The sequence below is a fragment of the Sciurus vulgaris genome (genome assembly GCF_902686455.1).
Source record: "Sciurus vulgaris genome assembly, chromosome: 4".
Classification (NCBI taxonomy): Eukaryota; Metazoa; Chordata; class Mammalia; order Rodentia; family Sciuridae; genus Sciurus; species Sciurus vulgaris.
In genome coordinates, this window is record NC_136464.1 from 15,258,582 (window position 1) to 15,279,865 (window position 21,284).

General features: G+C 32.8%; 1 protein-coding gene across 1 annotated transcript in view; it reads right to left on the reverse strand.

The window, feature by feature from the left end:
- Positions 1-21,284, reverse strand: part of ATRNL1 (attractin like 1) — a 746,355-nt gene that overhangs the window by 544,401 nt on the left and 180,670 nt on the right. Inside the window, 1 exon segment of the mRNA XM_079136646.1 lies at positions 8,693-8,830. Coding sequence (XP_078992772.1) covers positions 8,693-8,830 — 138 coding nt within the window.

The following is a 21,284-nucleotide window of genomic DNA, read 5'->3' on the forward strand; positions in this document are numbered from 1 at the left end:
TTTTAAAAAATGGGAGGATATAAACCAGAAAAGTTACTGGAGGAGTTTTTAATTTATTTAAAAAATAATTTGTAGGCAATTTGAGATTTAAGAGATGGTAATGAAATTATTTGAATGGTTTTTAGGAAGAAAATTCTGTCTTTTCCTTTATAGGAAGTATAAAGAGGGATTACAAATATAGAGATTATTTATAGTGAGAGTATTTGTGCAGTAATTCAACAAATATTTAATAAGAATCCACACCATGACAAATATTTGTAATATCCAACAGCAGTAGAAGAGGAGGGATCATGGAGACCTCAACTAATGCAGGCAGCAAGCTACAAGCAGGGAATGGATGTCATAGACAGTGTACAGTCAGAATCCTGTTGAGATGGCGCATAGGGGTCAGAACAAACAGAATCACAGATACTGGTGAAATTCAGCCTGAAAAGGTGGAAGTATTTTTAAATAATGATGTTACTGAATTCAGTTTTTAACTAATTAGTTGGAGTAGTAGTGGACCTTTTAAGGAAATATCAAACAAGAAGTTGACAGATGTTACAAAGTGCCTAATAAAATAGCTTGTATCATCCACTAAGTATACAATTAATTGTTATATACTTCCATTATAATCTAAAAATATAGATTATTATTATAAAATCAACAGATTGACCAGTACAAAAGAAACAAGATAAAAGATATAGATAAATGATAGTAAGAGAAAAGCAAACATTTGCATCCATGTCTGATGATATATAAAAATGGACCTTTGAAAGAATAGGCCTTTCTTAAATGATATCTTAAGGGGATTTTAATACCTTATGAAATATTTACTGAAAATATTTATGCTAATGCTTTCCTACTGCTGCTCTAGGCATTTTGAATATATTATTAACTCTCTACCATCATTGATTAGTCTGTGCATTATCTAAGAAAGGCAAAACTATGTGTATACTTAGAATATATACTTAGAATTTCTTAGGTCAACCTCCAATCTTCTGTAGTGTATTAAATAAATGTCTTATTGTTTAGAATATGATAAGGATCTTTTAATTTTTACCCATTTCCTGTCATTTCAAGCCAGTAGAAATTGTACGATCTTTTTAGGTTAGTATACATTTATTTATACAGTTAAGCTAAATTATAATATCTTAAATCACTTTTTAAAGAACCAAATAGTGCCAAATTCTTATAACACAAAACATTGAGAATGCATATAAGATAGCTAAGCATCATATAAAATTAAAAAGATGCTGAAACTTCAGACAAAATATGGTTTCAATCTGGCCAAAATTAGGCAAATATTCTACTTATAGATCTAAAACTACCATTTTCAAAATTACATTAGAGGCATATTAGTGAAATTGTTCAAAACAAGAAACCAGGCAACATGGCACCCTTCATGTCAACACTTGTAAATCATAAGTTTTATTAGGAAAATATCCTATCATACATGATCAAAGTCCTAAAAATTGTGAGTACATAGAATATAATGGAAATAATCTAGAATGTCAGCTCTTAGCACCTAAAAACCATGTCCAAATGTCAAAAGTTGAAGTAAAAATTCAGTCAGAACTAGGTGTGGGGGAAAAAGAACTTCATGTAAATAAAAATCAGGAAAAAACACCTTACAAAAGGGGAAACAATCCCCCACTGCTTAGAAGCTCAGTGGTTTGTCTCCAGCAGGTTTATGGGCACAGGCCCACCGGCAGTTATTTCAAAAGCATTCAACAGAAAAAAATGTTTTAATAGTCCAGTCAAGTCAATCTAAAACACTGGACAATGCATGCCAAAGTTTTCATAGTCTCAGTTCTCCTCATTTTTGGAATCTCTTTTATGAAAACAATAAGAAGATGAAGATTAAAAAAAAATCTTAGGGTACAGAGCATCTGAAGTTCAAAGGACACTCTGTAGTGGCTCCCTTCATCGAAGAGTCATAATTAAGCTTCTCCATAGACCCTCACCATAGTTGTTCTTATCAATAGGATATCAGCAAAAAGTTCTGCAGAAGGTTCAATGTGATTTGAAGCTTCCTATTTCCTCCCAGGGCTCAGTTGCTCTGTCTTGTAACAGCTAAGTTTGCCCACAAGCTTAATACTGTAAAAAAAAAAAAATTACCATTTCTGCTTTTCGTGGTAAAAACTTGTGAAAACCTCTGTCTAGTTTAAGAAAATGGAACAAAAAGTATCTCTTCCATGTAAACTCCTTCCCACTGGGTATAAAGTTTAAAGAATTTCCAGCCTCAGGGTTCAGAGATTTTTAGACATGAGCCCCTGTAGGCCACGGCAGCTAAAATTAACCTGTTTCCTGCCAATTCCTCTGGGTCCAACCCCATCTGTCCTAGAGCAACTGCACCCAAGGAAAACAAAGGGTTCCAAAAGTTAGTAGAGTGAGAAGACAGACTAGCTAAAAACATTATAAATGCTATGCAATGGAGATGCTTTAAATTATAGTTAAAAACAAACAACTCTGCTTTATGTGATTTTTAAAGACTTTTCTTAATTTATTTAATATAATTGACTTTATATAAAAAGTTATTCTGAAGATATTCTTTGACCAAAGCACACCACCATTATATCAAACATTCAATATCTATTTATAATTATATAATTATTCATTTAAAGTCTTGTCTTTGGATTATTTAAAAATCATGTTGGTTTTCCTGTGCCACATAGATGTGTACTCAAGAAAATAATTTTGTTGTCAAAACAATTAATATAACTAAGATTTGCACATCAAGTGATTTTCATTTTTCTGCAGTTTTAGATTATTCAGCACAATGCTCCCAGTTTGAGAAAATTAAACTTCCTACATTTATTTTAAAAAATGCTCAGATTCATTTGGTTTTAAACTTTTTGCTTCTGTGAACATGTGAGAAGGGTTTAAAATGAAAAAAAAAAAAAAATTGTGATCCTAGGAGTCAAAATGTTAATTCACCTTTGTTTTTACAACCCTAGAGTCTTAGAGAATGCTTGTATCAGGCTCTAGTGTGTTTATTAATATAATAAATACTTTTGAAAAAGTCTAATGGAGGCAGATATTTATAGCATGTCAAAAAGAAAACCTTAAGTTTTGCTGATAAGAAACAAAGGTAAATAATAGAACCGTCACTATACTGAAAGAACATTTTTCTCTCCTCAAATGAAAAATAAAAAGATTTTATGAATGGTAAAAGTGAAATTATTAAGAGAAATTATGAAATCAGATAAGCAGCCCTGAAAAAGAACAATGAAACCAACTAAAAGACATAAACTAATAAATATAAACTGAAAACATTTAGTAAAGCGAACTTCATTTAAACCAAAGGATTGTAATGTTAAAGGAAAAGAATTTATTCATTATACAAACAAAAGGTATTAAACATTTGGCCTAAGTGAAGAAAACTATTAGCCATAAAAGATTAGAATATTCTAAATATCTGTATATTTCATGATGTGGAAAGCTATTTTCCTTATAGTAATTACTTTTTTAATAATTGGATAAAACAAAGTATTAAAATACTGATTAATACCATTATAGTTTAGTTGTCTTATTTAAAGAGCAAATTATAATGAAAAACATGCAATTAATAATAATCATGTAAAACTAAAGTTTGTGAATTACCCTGGACTCTCAAGGGCCTACTGTGTTAACTCTTCTATGAGACCTTCCTGAATCCTTCAAAAAGAGTCTCTATGTCCCTGACAATTACAGTATCCACACAATGAATATTCACTTAAGTCCTAGCAGAATGTATTGCATTTATAAAGCATTCAATCATTATTTGTGAATTTCAAGAATAATCCTTCATTGCAAACTACCATAAAAAATATTGAGGTGTTCTATTCAAAGAAACTTTGATTATTTTACTACAATTTATAAGTCAGATTGGATATACGACAACAATTATACTGTTAAAAAGTCTGAGTCCTATGTTTTACTAATATTTAAACCCTCTGATGATATGAATAGTAATAATGATAATAAAATAACAGCAATATCAAGAAGTTAACATTTGCCAGAAGCATATATTATCTCATATACAAAGTATCTCATTTAAGGCTCACTATAATACTACATTAGCTGCCTTTTACAGATGAGGAAATTGAGATACTAAAAGGTCAAATAATTTACCTGATGTGACAGTGGCATTGCCAGAATATAGACCCAAAGCCCACACTCTTAACAATACTGTGTTCTCCCACAGCAACAAAGATTACGTATTTGTGTAACCTGATATGACACATATACCAGTCCCTAATAAAACAGTTAATCATAATAATATATTAACCACAAATGCCATAGTCTAAAAGCAAACTAAAAAAAAAAAAATCCACAAGTAAATTTACATAATTTTGACATTTTCAGTTTGGCTTTCGTAGGCTGAGTCAAAAATAATGTATAAAATCTTGAATATATTTAAAGCTTCACCATTCAAACATGAATCTACTTCATTCTTAACACGGTCATGGGCTCTGAATTTTAATAAATGTACTTACTAGTTTAAGTAAAAGCTTCTCCCAGTAGGGTAAACTAAAATATGAAAAAATGATCATGAATTTATACTTTCTAGGTTTTATAAATTGATTTTAGCCATTACTAGAAGAAAAATGATTCAACAGATGTGACATATTATTTATTTAGTTAGGTATCTAGTTTGGCCCTAAAAAATAAAAATGACTATTATATATCACATCACAATAGAAAAGTCATATATAGCAAAATACTATTGTGCCAACTTTAGGAAATATGGAAACTAGGAATTATTTAAAGTTTAATAAAACTACCAGAGAATATACAACAGTGACTAAGATAGGTATTTATCTTTCATTCCATTCAATTTTCCATTGCATTGTACTTCAGTTTGCCAGATATGTAATGTCAGTAACAAAAATTAATGTGGAATAGCTGAACAAGTCTTAGATGAGTATCATCCCCAAAGGGGAACATATTTCTAAAAGCACTCTGTTTAACAGAACAATAAAATCTACCACACTAATTTAAAACATTTAATAGCTATTATAACCATCCAAATGTTCCTTTTTCCTATATAGACAAAAAATTAAAATGATCATGACACTGCACTTGGTAATGGATTCTTAGATATGACAATGAAATACAAACAACAAATATCGCCAACTTTTGTGTTTTAAGGGACACTACCAAGATAGTAAAAAGATAACCAACCAAATGAGAGAAAATATTTGAAACTCATGTATCTAATAAAGGCATAGTATGCAGGATATATAAAGAACTCTTCCAAATCCAACAGCAAAAACAAAACCCAATTTAAAAATGGGCAAGACTTGAAAAGACATTTCTCCAAGGATATGCAAATGGCAATAGGCACATGAAAAGATATAAAAGGCATTTATATAGCCATACTCGTGGTGGCAATATTCACAGGTAGAAACAGTTCAAATGTCTACAACTAGACAAATAAAGAGACAAAAAGTCATATATATATATATATATATATATATATATATATATTTCCAACATAATATTATTTAGCATTAAAAAGGAAGGACACTCTTACACATGTTACAACATGAATGACCCCCAAAGATACCATACTAAGAGAAATAAAAGTCACAAAAGGACAAAAACTATATGGTTCTATTTACATGAGGTACTTAGAGTACTCAAATTCACAGAGATATTAAGTAGAATGGAGATTGCCAAGGGCTGGGAGGAGGAGGGCAAATGGGGAGCAACTGTTTACTGGGTATAGAGTTTCAGTTTTGCAAGATGAAAAATGTTTTGGAGGATGGTGATGATGGTTGCATGACACTCTGCACTTAATCTTAAAAGTGGTTAAAAAATAAAGTTCATGTGAAGTATACTTGACCACCATTTAAAACAATTTTTTTAAATGAGCAAGAAGCTTAAATAGAAATTTATTCAAAGAAAATACACAATAGCCAGGAAAACATGAAAAAATACTCAACATCATTTAGTCTTTAGGGAATGAAAATCTAAACCACAATGAGATACCCACTAGAATGATTCACTAAAAGAGGAAAATAACAAGTGTTGGTGATGAAATGGAGAAATTGAAATCCTCTACATTGCTGGGAGAAATTTTAAATGGTGCAATCACTATGGGAAATAATTTGGAAGTTCCTTAAAAAGTTAAACACAGAATTAAAACATGACCCAGCAGTTCTACTCCTCAGTATAAATGCAGAAGAACAGATAAGAGGTATTCAAAGATCAGTACAGTATGTTTCACAAAAGCACTATTCACAACATCAGCAAAGGGCTGAAAAGAATCTAAATGTTCATCATTGAATAAATAGATAGAAAACAGTGGTTTAAACACACAAGAGTATTATTATTGGGTCATAAAAAATGAAGTACTGCTACAGACCACCATGAGAATGAACATCAAAAAGTTCATGCTAAGTGGAAGAAACCAGTGACAAGAGATCACCCACTGTAGGATTCCATTTGTATGAAATGTTAAGAATAACTAATTATAAGACAAAAAACAGATTAGTGCTTGCCAGGGGCTGGGGTGGCTGCTCAAAAAGTATGCAGTGTCCCATTGTGGTGATGAAAATGTTTAGAAACTCGATAAAGAGGTTGCACACTACTGTAAATGTACTAAGTGCCATCAGATTATACATCTAAAATAGTTAAGTTCCTTAAATACACTTCACCTTAATTAAAAAACAGTAATACTCTAGAGTCGGGGTTATGGTAAGAAGCATTATATAAATATTAACAGAAATATATTAGGTAAATCTGAGCACAAAAACCTGATGGACATAGGCATTAAAATAACTTGAAAAGGATATATAAAATCAGTTTTATAAAAATAAAACATATACTATTATTTATTAAATACATCAGAGTCTACAGATAAAAATTGTAATGTGAATTAAAACATCTCGGAATTATATTTTTATTAAAATGGTGGAAATAATATATTAAAATATATAAATAATCTATCTGAAATATACTTATCCTCTAGTGAAAATTCTTGGCTATAGAAAATTCAGAGACAGAAAACAGACTGTTTCCAAATCCTTGGACTTTTAAGTTGATACACATAAAATAACCAAATACTATGACTGCAGTAGATGGGGATTAAATCTGGTAGATTCCACTGTGCCCACAATGACTGTACCTTGTGTATCCACTGGACACAGCACTAAGCTGTGGCTTTTGTCTAAGAGCTTCTGGACCTTCCCTGTCCCTGTTAACATAACTACAGTGAGGTGAACATAAGGCTAAGAATCAGACATGTTACTTCTTTTTTTTTATTTTTTTATTTTTTTTTTAGTTTTTAATGGACCTTTATTTATTTATATGAGGTGCTGAGAATCGAGCCAGTGCCTTACACATTAGGAGGTGAGTGCTCTACCACTGAGCCACAACCCCAGCCCAGACTTCTTTGTGCATTTGTGTTCTTATATAAAATGGGGATAAAGTAACACTGGCCATACAGTTTCTTGTGAAATTAATATGATAGAGCCGATATAAAGCCATTAGTACAGTGCCTAGAACAAAGAAAACGTTAATTCAGTCAGTCCAATATCAAGGCTTCAGACAGACCAGAGCGTTCCATGTCAAGGAACTCCCTTCCACAAATCTGAGCAAATTTATTAATTCAAAGGCTGAGTGGGTTCATTACTTCCTAGTGTGTCTCAACCTAGAGTGAAAACCACAGTCAGTTGGGAAATTTTTAAAAAGAACAAAGGCCCAAGATTCACCCTATAACCTCAACCCAGATACAGATTTAATTGTTTTAGGGAGTGGTCCAGATATCCATATTTTTAAAAGCTAGTGTTAAAAACTTATCTAGACCAGGCCAAGGCTCTATTCCCTCCTAAAGACTGCTTTTCACTGCAAATCACTGAGACACCATATGTCTGTGGACACCATATATGCAAGTTTCACTCAAAGACAGTAGTTTAATTTTTTTTAATAGTAAGGTCCAATCTAGGGAGAAAAGATCATGATAAAATTTCACTTTAAAATGAAATTTAGGGGCTGGGGTTGTGGCCACCAGTGGTAGAGTACTTGCCTCCCACGTGTGAGACACTGGGTTCGATCCTCAGCACCACAAAAAAAAAAAAAAAAAAAAAAGTAAATTAATTAAATAAAGGTATTGTGTCCATCTACAACTAAAAATTTAAAAAAGAGAGAATGAACCAAATTATGAAGGAAAAAAGGAAATAAATTTTTTTAAAAATTTAAAAGAAAGGCCATATAGCAGGAAAAATAAACAAGAGGAAGCAGCAGGATAGAGAAGGAGAAATTAGGTAGGGTTTAGTGAACAAAAACATGTGACAATTGCTACCTCATATTTACACTATGCTATGTTATACTATCACCTGTCCAAAAGTAAGTCCTACCTGATGTGAGGCATATACCTATAACCTTTAATTGCTTTTTATTTCAAAAGTCAAGGCAATGATCTACTATAAAAACAAACGCATCAGCAATGATAGTCTTTGATTATATGTAATTTTTATCTATCTGCATTTGATAAATTTCCTACAGTGAATATGAATTCATGTTTTTGAAGTAAGATGTATTTTTAAAGCAGTGTATCACAGAATTTTTATAGTTCCCAAAGTCCCTGACAAATAGATATTACCTCCCAGAAATACTGAAGCTGAATGAAGAATTGTTCTTTAGCGATACATACAATCCCCACAAGGGGCACTTCTTTCTCAATTTTCTTTTCATTAGTAAAAATACATTGAAAAACATTTACCTGTGCATTGCCCTCCATTGGTCGGATCTCCATAATAACCTGGCATGCAGTCTTGACATTGTTTTCCTGTGGTGAGATTTTTACAGTGTTCGCACACATTGTTATTGATGCAAGTGCTGTGTCCGTTACACTGGCAGGCTAAAGAAAAATAGCAAAAGTATTACAAAGACCTACATGATGAAGGTTAGCTTCACAGCTAACAAGACAAAGAATTTATTTGAAAAATCTGAACCATAACAAATGCCAAAGGGCATTTTCCAAATTTTTTTAAATGCATAACACCTGTACTTCACCTTTATAAGAACAATAAATTCTATGCTGAAATTTTACTTCATCTTCTATAAAATGCAGAGATAATATGAAACTTAAAAATCATAGCTAAGGAGATTTTTTAACATATTTCTTAAAAATTCATATGAATGTTTTCTATGAAGATACAAAAATGTGAATAATATAGCTTTGTAAAAGATGTTAAATGCATCTTAATTATATTTATAATTAAAAAGAATAAAAAATACAAAGTTTAAAAATTATAGAAAATTATACAGTTTATTTTATTAAAATATAGAAAATTATACAGCATCAGATTCTTTGAGAAAATAAAATGAACAAAAAAATCATTTTAAATTAATTTCCATAAAGGTGTATCATCTTGAGGCTAGAAAAATTTCAAAGCTTGTGTTTACCTGTAATTCTATTTGAAATTGAATTAAAAAGCACAGGATTTATGAGCTCTTTTATATCTTCATAAATGAGATTTTAAGTTATGTTTAAACACTGACATGACAACAGAATCCTAAAATTTCAGATTGGGTAAAAGTTCATACATAAAACTTATGTTCTCAACACATATTTGGGGCATAATATTAACTTAGGTTGGAAACCGTTGCCCAATCAACATCATGTCACCCTCGTAAACATTTTCCCTTCTTATTAAATAAAGTGTATTACATTATGAAATAATTAAAAGAAAATTTAGTATCAAAGTAAAATGTTCATGATAAATTAAGTAAAACAAGGATACCGAAGCATTATGTTTAAAATAATTGCTTTTATTTTTGAATGTAGAAATATGCCTTTGAAAAAGTTAATGATGGTTATCTTATTCTAGTAAGCTGTTTCTACATCATCAATTTTCAAAAACAAATTCATATAAGTTTTGTAAGAACAATGATGTTATTAAAAGCTTTCATTTTTAGTGTTATGCTTAAAAGATTAAGTTACTATTCCATAGAGAATTTATTACATGGTACCACTAATTAATTCACTCAGTAGAAAACAAAATTTATTGAGTGCCCACTACATGTAAAACACTACTTGATGATCCAAAATAAGAAATGGAGTACTGGAAGTACTTTATGAAATTTCTGGCCGCATAGGAATCAGGAAAAAAAAATCCTTTTACTGTGAATGAAGGGTCTGAATTTAGCTCCCAACATCTAACATCTTCCTCATAGATTATCACTGAAATAATAATAAAATTTGCCAGCAACAATAGGAATTTGGGTAGGGTGACATCTAGACAAACAAAGCTAGACAAGAGCAACCCATGCTACCTCTTACACTAAAAGACACAGCTGCCCGTGCCTGTAACACCAGTGGCTCAGGAGACTGCAGCAGGAGGATCTCAGGTTTGAAGCCAGCTTCAGCAATGTAGTGAGGCCCTAAGCAACTTAGATCCTATCTCTAAATAAAATATTAAAAAGTGCTGAGGATGTAGCTCAGTGGTTAAGCACCCCTGGGTTCAAGCCCTGGTACCTAAATAAACAACCCCAGACACACCAACCACTGAACCTTCCTTTCCAGAATACTGGATCAATATCTAATAGTTTTTGCAGAATACATTGTTACTTTACGGTTCTAAAACCAACCTGTGGAACACAATAAAACTAAAGAGAAGTCATCAATTCTATTTTGTTTAAATTTTAAAACCAGCCCAGATGGCTTCTCATTTACAGACACACAAACAGAAAAATGTCAGAATAAAACATAATGACAAATTCAGCATATGATATGCAAATAAACCACACAGTTTTGAAAAATATGTACCCTCTAAAACAGATGTGCAACTTTTAAAAATATCTTCATAAGATTCTCAATGAATTTCAAAAATGTATACACACAAATTCAATGCAAAAAATTTACCCACAACATTTTTCACAACATAGGCTACCCTAAAAAGAAAAGGGAATTATCAGGTGATGAAGCAGGAATTCCAAGCAAGATTCATAATTAGTAAAGTTTAAACAAGCAACAGGAGTCATGAGCTTCAAATCCAGCAAGGCCAGGAGATGTCACAGCAAGGCCAGGAGATGTCAGAGCAGGACATCCTCAAGGAATGAAGCTAAGTGAAGCCATCAACTGCAGCCCCTATGTGTGAAAAAAAAGTACTAAAACACATCAAGGGGAAAAAAGGCATGAATAATAAAAATGAAAAATGCCAGTCCAACCACTGAAGTAAAAGAGACAAGATAATAAAAATATTAAAAATAATTAAAGACAGAAATTTTTAAACATGTTTAAAGAAATAAAGGTAAGAAATAAATACAATGTTATCAAATAAAGAATATGAACAAATATATAGAAATTATTAAAAGAAAATTATAAAGTTGAAAAGTACAATAACTAAAATTTAAAAAAATAAACTAGAGGCACTTAACCATACATTTCAACAGACAGAAGAAATAATTAGCAAACTTAAAGATGAATCAACATAGATTACAGTCTGAAATATGGAGAGAAAAGAGAAAGGAGACAGCAAACAGAACTGAGAATGTGTAATGCCATTAGGTTCACCAACGCGGTGCGATGGAGTGCTGGACAGAGAGAGAAGACGCCCAACATCACTTGCAGAAATAATTTCTACAACTCCCCAAATTCAATCAAGAACACTAATCTACATATTCAAGAAGCCTAACAAATTCTAAACAGGAAAAACACAAAGGATTCACAAACAGATACATTATAATAAAAATGATGAAAGTCAGGTAGAAAAATTTGACAGCAGCCAAAGAATTCACTGTGAGTAGGTCCACCTCTCAAGAAATATTTCAGGAGCTCTTCAAGGGAAACCAAGTAACCTCAGACCACCCTTCAATGCCATACAAAAAAATAAAGAGCACTGGTAATGGTAATTATTTTAAATAAATTGCAGTAAAAATTTATATTTCTTCTTTTTTTCTGTTACCTGATTTTATATGTTTCTATATATACTTCCATATATAATATTATATGTAAATTTATATATTTTATATATAATATTAAGATATATAACATTAAGATAAATTATATATAAATATTTACAGTGGTACAGCTGCACTTATACCACATAAAAATATAACATAGGTGCAAATAACAGCACAAAAGTGGATTATGAATTTGGAACAAAAATTAACTCAAAATAGATCAGAAATCTAAACAGAAGAGCTAAAACTATAAAAATCTTAGAAGACAATATAGTTACATGTCACGAATGCAACGGTTTCTTAGATATGATTCCCAAAGCATAGGCAACCAAGAAGGTGGGGGAAACAAATACACTGGATATCAATAAGAAGAAAAAAATTACGTTTCAAAGGACACCATGAAAAAAGTGAAGAGACAACACCAAATGGAAGAAAATATTTGCAAGTCATGTCTCTGATAAATAACCTAATACTCAGATTATATAAATAACTTTTTATTTTGTTTTTACTTCATTTGTATTTTATTTTCCCAATTCTTGCTTGCTTACTTGCCTTATTTTTGTTTTCTTTGTATTAGTGCATTATGATTATATATTATATTGGGATTCATTGTAACATATTCACACATGCACATAATTTGTTCCCTGTTATATAAATAACTCTAGAATTTCTACAAGAAAAAGCAAATAATCCAGATTCAAAATAGGCAAAGGACTTGAATAAACATTTTCTAAAAAATATATATGAATGGTCAATAACTGCATGAAAAGAGCACCATTCATCATATGGAAACTACAAATCGAAACCACAATGAGATATCACTTCACGCCCACTAGAATAGTATTAATCAAAATGATAAATAATAACCAGTGTTGGCAAGGATGCAATGCAACTGAAAATTCTCACACACTACTGATGATAAAATGGTACAGCAGCTTTGGAAAACTGTTTGACAGTTTTTAAAATTTTAACATAGACATATTGCTAAAAATTCCACTTCTAACTATATATACAAAAAGAAATAGAAATGGGTTAACACAAAAATTTTTATACAATGTTTATAGAAGCATTATTCACAAAAACGAGAAAATGGAAATAACCTAAATGTCCACTAACTCACAAATGGATAAACAAATGCACCATATCCAAGCAACTGGATGTTATTCACATATAAGAATTGATATATTCATCAAGGATGAACCCTGAAAAATTACACTAAGTGAAAAAAGGCAGACACAAAAGACCACATACTGCAGGATTTCATTACAACAAAATGTCAAGAATAGGCAAACCAACAGAGAAAGAAAGTAAATTAATGGTTTTCAAGTGCTGGAGTAAGGGAAGAATTATGAGTGACTCTAAAGAAAGTGAAGCTTTGTTAGGGAATGATTAAAATATTCCATATTAGACAACGGTGATGGTTAAAGATTTATTTTACTAAAGCCACTCAATTCTACAGCTTGAAGTGGTGAATTTTATGGCATTTAGTTATATGTTAATAACAAAATAAGAAGAATTAAATGAGTTACAAATAATTAATGTAAATTCCTCTCTATATTCACCATTATGACATGTTAGTCTGTCTTTGCTCCAAAAAAAAAAAAAAAAAAAAAAAAAGTGAGGTATTTTTCATCCTTTGAGATTAGACTGACACTGTGACTTTCTCAGATCAATCAAATGCAACAGAAGTGATAGAATAAAAATTCTGAACTTAGGTCTCTCAAAAGTCTATTCTAAAAACACAATACGTAAAAGCCCAGCCTGTACTACTGGAGGATGATAGGCCAAATACAGCAAAGAACAGTCATTCCAGCTGAGCATTCCAGATCAATCAGCCAGCAAGAACCAACAGCCATGGGAACTCAGGCTACTGAGACCAACCAGAACCATCAACCTGCTAAATAACTGCCACATGAAAAATCACTGGACAGACTGGCAGAACAGCCTACCTGTACAGCATTAACTGATGACACACAGAATCTTGAATTAATCTGCTTTGTACAGTGAGCACTGGGTGCTATGTTAAATAGTAATAAATGAGACAAACATCATTACCCTATGTACATGTATGATTATGCAAATGATGCAACTACTTCATGTACAACCAGAGAAACAACAGTTGTACCCCATTTGTGTACAACTCAAATGAAATCAATCAAAATAAATAAAAAAGAATTAGTGAATTGGAATATAGATCAAAAGAGATGCAAAGACATAAAATACAAAGCTGACCGAAAAATTAGGGACATAATACAAAGTCTAACATAAGTGAAGTAGACTCCCAAATACAGAGGACAGAGTAGAAACGGATGTAGTATTTGAAGAGATAATGGCGGGAAACTGAGAAAATGAGGAAAAACACCGAGCTACAAAAAATTCACAATCAATAAAAATTAAGACGCATACTTAAGTACATAACATTAAAATTACTAAAATCAAAAAACTAAGAAAAAGTCCATCTTTAAAAAAAAAAGGTGGGGAGAATAAACATTATTTTCAAAAGAGAAAAAAACTGATAGAGGAACTCTCAAGAGGAAAAATGGAAGTTGGAAGAAAATGAAATCACATCGTCACATTATTGAAAAACTATCCACCAACAAAGAGTGTGATTTTCGGCAAAAGTATTCTTCAAATATGAAGACATACACACATATGATAAAAACATCTTTCGGATACATGAAAGCTGAGATCATTTGTGGCCCAAACTGAAAAACATATTTTTAAAAATGTTTTTAAAACATTGAGTAAAGAAAAAATATAGCAAAGGGGAATTCTTTACAGGAAAAGGGATGCTTTCCAGAAATGGTCAATATGTGGGTATATTTCACTTATCATGATTGCCTAATAAAAAATTTGTCCCTTTGAAGTAAAAACAGTAATGCACTGAGGAGTTTATAACATATGTGGAAGAGAACTAAATGGCAGTAATTGACATAATGTCAGAAGACAGGAAAGGTGCAAAGGGAACTGCTCTGCTGTAAAAAGCGTACCTTGTACATGGAGCAGTGTAATGCTGACTCAAGGTAGACCGAGATAAGATAAAGATGACTACTACAATCACTACAGCAGTCACTAACACAAACACAAAAGAAGTATAGCTAAAAATCCAATAAAGGTGATAAAGCGGACTTAAAGGACAAAAGAGGGGAAAAGAGGATCAAAAATTTTAAATAAACACTATGATAGTAGTAGCTTAAACTCAGTTAACAATACTGCTACACTAATCCAAAATTGACTAAACACTGATATAAAACAAAAATTGTCAGACAAGATTTAAAAAATAACAAAACCAAGACTTCCGTGCTGTTTACTATAAAACAATGCATACAAACAGAAGATGCCCCTTCTGCCCATGGAGGATTAGCCATTCTGGGAATAGACCTTAGTCATAAAAAGAAAATTAAACAAACTATGTTAAACAACAACTATTTTCAAACATAATAGAGGGGAGTACTGCCCCAGCTTGCTGCCTGGAGGCAGATTTGAGGATGTACTCATGATATTTAAACCCCAACAGAGGCCAGATATCTCATTTAGTTAAAAATACAAAGATCAAAGTTCTTAGAGGCTGTTATGGCTAGAATTTGCAAGACAAAGTGCTAGAAAAGAGAACTGCACACCAAAATCTTGAATCTTTGGTTGAACCCGTTAGTAGAAGAGACATCCTGAAGCTAGAAAAGAACCAATAGAAAACTGTAAGTAAAACAATGCCAGAGCTTACATCAAATGGAAATAGTTTGTATTCACACCAGAATGGAGGGACCTCCTAAGGCAAAGGGAATTGTACAGAAACCATAAAAAATACTGCCTTTGTTGGGGACATAAACTAACATTGGACTTATGGTTGCCATGTACACAGCCTAACAAATCTTATAATACAATGTTTAAGGGTTCATACAGATCTTAAGTAACATAACTGCATGCTAGAACAAAGTCCAATATTCTTGTATAATAGGAAAAAATCAAATAATAAACCACAAAAATTCACAATGTTCAGAACGCCATAAAAATAACCATGCTAAAAATCTAACCCATGATGAGTTTTTAAAAAATCAACAGAAAAAACACATGAGATGAAATTAGCAGAGGAGTATATTAAAGTATGCTCCCTATGCTCAAGAGTATAGCACAGACCATGAGTTTAAGGAGAGAAATGAAAAGAAAAAAAAGGATCAAAATACAATTTCTAAAGATGAAAGATAAAATATACAAAATCAGGAATAAATTCAAAGGAGAAAGAACAGTCTCTTCAATAAATAGTGCTTGGATAGCTGGATTTCCACATGTAAAAGAAATGAGCTGATCCCTATACAACAACACTAAAATTAACTCAAATGGATTATAGTCCTAAATATAAAAGCTAGATCTATTAAAATCTTTAATATAGGAATAAATATTGGGATCTTACATTGGGTAAAGTTTTCTCAAATAACACCAGAAATATAACAACAGGAAAAAAGAAAAGGATTTATCAAAATTAAAAACTTTTGTGCTTCAAGGGACATTGTGAAGAAAGTGAAAAGACAATCCATAGAATGAGAGAAAATGTTTGAAAATCATATCTTTGATAAGGGACTTATATCCAGACTATATAAAGAAGTCTTACAAGTCCAATAATAAAAAGAGAAATGCTCCAATTAAATAATGGGCAAAGAGTCTGAATACCCATATCTCCAAAGAAGATGGCCAAAAAAGCACATGAAATGACAATTAGCATCATTAGCCACTGAGGGAATAAAAATCCACACCCCGAGATACCACTTCGCACCAAGCAGGATGACTACACTCAAAAAGATAGGCGATAACCAGTGCTGCTGAAGACAGTGAGTGGGGGGCAGACACTGCTGGTGAGAATGTAAAATAATACAGCAGCCTTGAAATCAGTCTGGCAGTTTTCCTCAAAAGTATAAAAGTATGGTTAACATAGGACCCAGAAAGTCTACTCCCAAAGAAAACATATTTCCACTTAAACTTCCACGTGAATGTGCACAGGTGAATTCTCTAAACAGACAAAAACTGCAAACACTCAAATGTTCACCAAGTGATGCATGAGTCAACAAAATGTGGTATATACATATAATAAAACATTTTTGGCAATAAAAAGAAACAAAATATCGCTACATGATACAATATTAATAAACCTTGAAAATATTGTTAATGTAAAACAAACTGAGAACCTTCATACTGTATGATTCCATTTGCATGAAATGTCCAAAATAAACAAATCCTCAGATAAAACAGAACAGTGACTGCCTAGACAGTTCTGGCAAGGATGAGGGGAGTGTTAATAGGCAATGATTGCTAATGAATTACGGGGAAGATAAAAATGCTTTAAAACTCATTGTGGTGATGGTTGTACAACTCTGTGAATATAGGGGAAAACATTCAGTTTGACCCTATAAGTGGATAAATTTCATGGAATGATAGCCAATTTATGTGTGAACAAGGACAGAACCTAGCTGTTGAATCAAACAATCATCTATATGCTGCTATGAAGTTATTTTGTTGATGTGGTTAACATCTACAACCACTGACTTTAAGAAAATTATTCTCAATAATGTAGGCAGGTGTCATCCAATTAGAGGAGCCTTTCATTAAGGCCACAAACAGACTTCCTGGAGAAAAAGACATCCTGTCTGAATGTTCAACTTGCTGACCTGCTCTGCAGATACTAGACTTGCCAGCTGCTGAACTTTCATGAATCAACTCTTTAAAATCTCTCTAGAGAAGGAGAGAGACAGAGAGAGGGAGAGGTGAGAAGAGAGGAGAGAATAGATGATAGAGAAATCTAGGGAAAATGTAGGTTTCTCCAGAGAAACACATACATCCTCAGACACACATTCTACTCATCCTTGCCAGTCCTAGGTAGTTGCTGTTCTATATTCTGACTAATACATGTGGGAGGTAGTGTATGAATTATATCTCAATACAGCTTTTATAAAAAATAAATTGTATGGAAATTAACAGCAGATAAGACTATGCAGAAAAAGAGATTAGTGAACTTTAACACAAATCAGAAATGATGTAGGGTCCTCAGAATTCCCAAATAACCCACAATTGCAGCCTCCTCATATAATCTCCTGTGTTAAAGAACCCTGACTGTTGGAGGGGCCTGCACATAGGATGTGGTAGTCTCTCCGGTGATTAGGTTTTATTATATGGCATGGGTGACTTGAAGAAAGGGAGATTTTCTTAGATAGTCCTATCAGGTGATTTCCTTAAAAAGAAATGATCTTTATCTGAAAAAATGAGATTCAGAAGGAGAAGGAGATTCCGTGTAAGTTTTGGAAATGGGGGTAAGGGCCTGTGGAGTGAATGAAAGCTTCCTTTGGAGCTAAATTGATCACTGCTGGGCAAACAACAACAACAAAAAAAACAATAGGCAACATCATACACAAAGGTAAAGGTTAATGCTTTCGCCCTACACCTGAAGTAATTCTATTCCATATGGCACTATAGTCTCTAACCAGTGCAATAAGAACAAAAGTAAACTGCATGATTTGGAAAGGAAAAAGAAACAACCCTATTGATAAGCAACTTGAAAATTCTTAAAACATCTTCAAGAAAAGCTACTAAAGTTAAAAAAAAATGAGTTCACCACGTTAAAGCAAATAAATTGCACTCCTATAAAATAATAAGTAATTGGAAAATTAATTCCTTTAAAATTCCAGTTTTTTGTTTTGTTTGTTTTTATTGTAGTTTTTGGTTTGTTTGCTTTTGTACTGGGGATTGAATTCAGGGAGGTTTTGTCACTGAGGTACATTTCCAGTCCTTTTTAGTTTTGAGACAGGGTCTCACTAAGTTACTGAGAATCTTGCTAAGTTGCCCAGGCTGACTTCAAACTTGTGATTGCCCTGCCTCAGTCTCAAGAGTCTCTAGGACTACAAGTCTGCACAACTGCATCTGGATAATATTCCATTTTAATGTGATAAAGAAATAGGATAACTGAAACCAACAGAGGTCACCTATGCAGTCTCCCAATGTGTCCTCCAAAGGAAAAGAAAAAATAAGAATTTTTAAAAGAAAATTTCCCCAAAACTACACCCTCTCATAACCTGACAACAGAAATGACTAGACTTCAAAGCAACTGTAGGTTAAAAAAGAAGAAACAAATCCAAGGAAGGAATCTCTTTTGCTCCCAAGACACTGCAAGGATTTGCGGTATGCAAGATCTCAACCAGATACACCATGGAAAACAGAGGAAAAGGCGGGAGCTAGCCTCAAGTCTAAAGCTGATATGTAGGTCTGTGTCATGTAGGAAAATATTGCAGCAGTGTCCTTGTAGACCAAGATATCCCCTATAAGAACAAGACTTACCAGTGGGCACAATTTGAAGGAGCAATCTTAAGTTTAGTATCAGAGGAGAAATAAAGGACAGGGCATAAAAGAGAGGTGAGTTTTGATACCTTGGAGGCTGAGGCATAAAGAAATATAGTGAAAAAAATTAAATTCTTGCAAAAATGAAAAAAAAAACCATATTCAGAGTACACGTATCCTTAACACTACCATCAAATTTTTGCTATTCTGATAGAAGACATTTTATCCAGCTTTTTCACAACTGTGACTAAATGGCCTGACCAGCACAATTGCAGAGGAGGAAACGTTTATTTAAAGGCTCACTGTTTCAGAGGTCTCCATCCATAGACAGTCAGCTCCATTCCTTGAGGCTCAAGGTGAGGCAGAACATCAGGGAGCAGGAGTGTGGCAGAGGGAAGTGGCTCACATGTTAATCAGGAAGCAGAGAGATATTCCACTCACCAGATGCAAACATATACCCAAAGCCACGCCCCAATTCCCACCTCCTCCAGCCACACCCTACCACTTTAGTTACCACTAAACTAATCCCTATTATGGGATTAAATCAAGGTTTGAGTTAAGACTCTTACAATCCAATCATTGCTCCTCTGAACCCTCTTGCACTGTCTCACACATGAGCTTTTGGGGGACACTTCACATCCAAACCATAACAGAAAATTATCACAAACTAGGAAACTTATAAAATTATAACAGTGCCAAAAAAATTAATCTATGTAGTTATTATTTAAAAAATCAAACACCAGATCCATCACTCCCTAACCAATGCATATTTCTCTGGAAAATTCAAACACAAAAACAAAAGCAGAAGACTCTTAAGTTCTCCAAACAGAATTAAATACAATCAAGCCAACATTTAGAGTGTTAAAAACCAACCTTAAATCAGAAATTCAAATATTAAGAAAAGAATAGACATAAAAGAAAGAGAGATGAAAACAGAATTGACTAAACTCTGATAAGAAATGGGGGGCAGAGTATCTCATTTTATGAGGTGCCCAAGGAAGAACAGACTCCCCTGAAAGTTTAATGAGGCATTAAAGAAAGGAAGGAAAACAGTCAAGAAAGTGAAGAGGTAATAAAGGAAGAAACAAAGATGGGCAGAAATTGAAAAGAATTAATATTTAAAACTATGATTCATAAAAACTTCTCAGAAATGAAAGAATTCCCCTGGGCCCCCTTCTTGTCACTAGCCCTAGTCTTCCAAAAATAAGCTCTACCCTGACTTTTCATACCATCAAATAGTTTTGCCATCTTTGACCTCTAGGTAGACTGATCAACAGAGCATCTCCTGTTTTGTGTCTGGCTTCTTTGTCTCAATGTTACATTTGTTCCTGCCATCTTCATCGTTCCATTGTGTGGAATACCAATTTCTGTACTGTTCTGACTGTTGATAGACATCTAGATGATTTCCAGGCTGGAGCTACTGAAGCCATGCTGCTATGTATATGCTTATACACCTCTCCTGGAGAGCCTCAGCAGCTCTCTGCTGGGTATTAACATAACAGAGTTGGCAAATATTTTCTATCAAGGACTTAGAGAAGAAACATTTCAAATGGTGTTGAGTACACAGTCACAAATTCTTCCCTGACTTCTGTCCCCTCTTTTACGTCTTTCCCTCCCTTCCATCTTGCTTTGCTTCCTTCCTTGCTTCTTTACATTCCCCCATCCTTATTTCCCTCCTTCTTTCAACCCTTTAAAAATGTAAAATAACCCATGCTCAGCAGCAATATAAAGTCAAGCCCCAGACAAATCAAATGTCTCCTGGTGCCCTAGACACAGAATTCCTGGATCACAAGCATACCCTATGCAATAGTTTCAAACTGTTTACCATTTGGACTTTGAAAACACAGAATATGAAATGTCCAATTGTTCCACATTGACGCCAACACTTAAAAATTATCCTCTTCATTTTAAATATTCTTGTAGGTAAGCACTGGCATTTTTCTGTGCTTTTGTGTGCATTTCTCTCATTACTAAAGAAGTTAAAATCTTTTTCAGATGTATTACCCTTTTGAATATTGTCTTTTGTGTGTACCTGTTCAAGTATCTTGTCCATTTTTCTATTATAAGTTCTATTACTACTGATTTGTGAT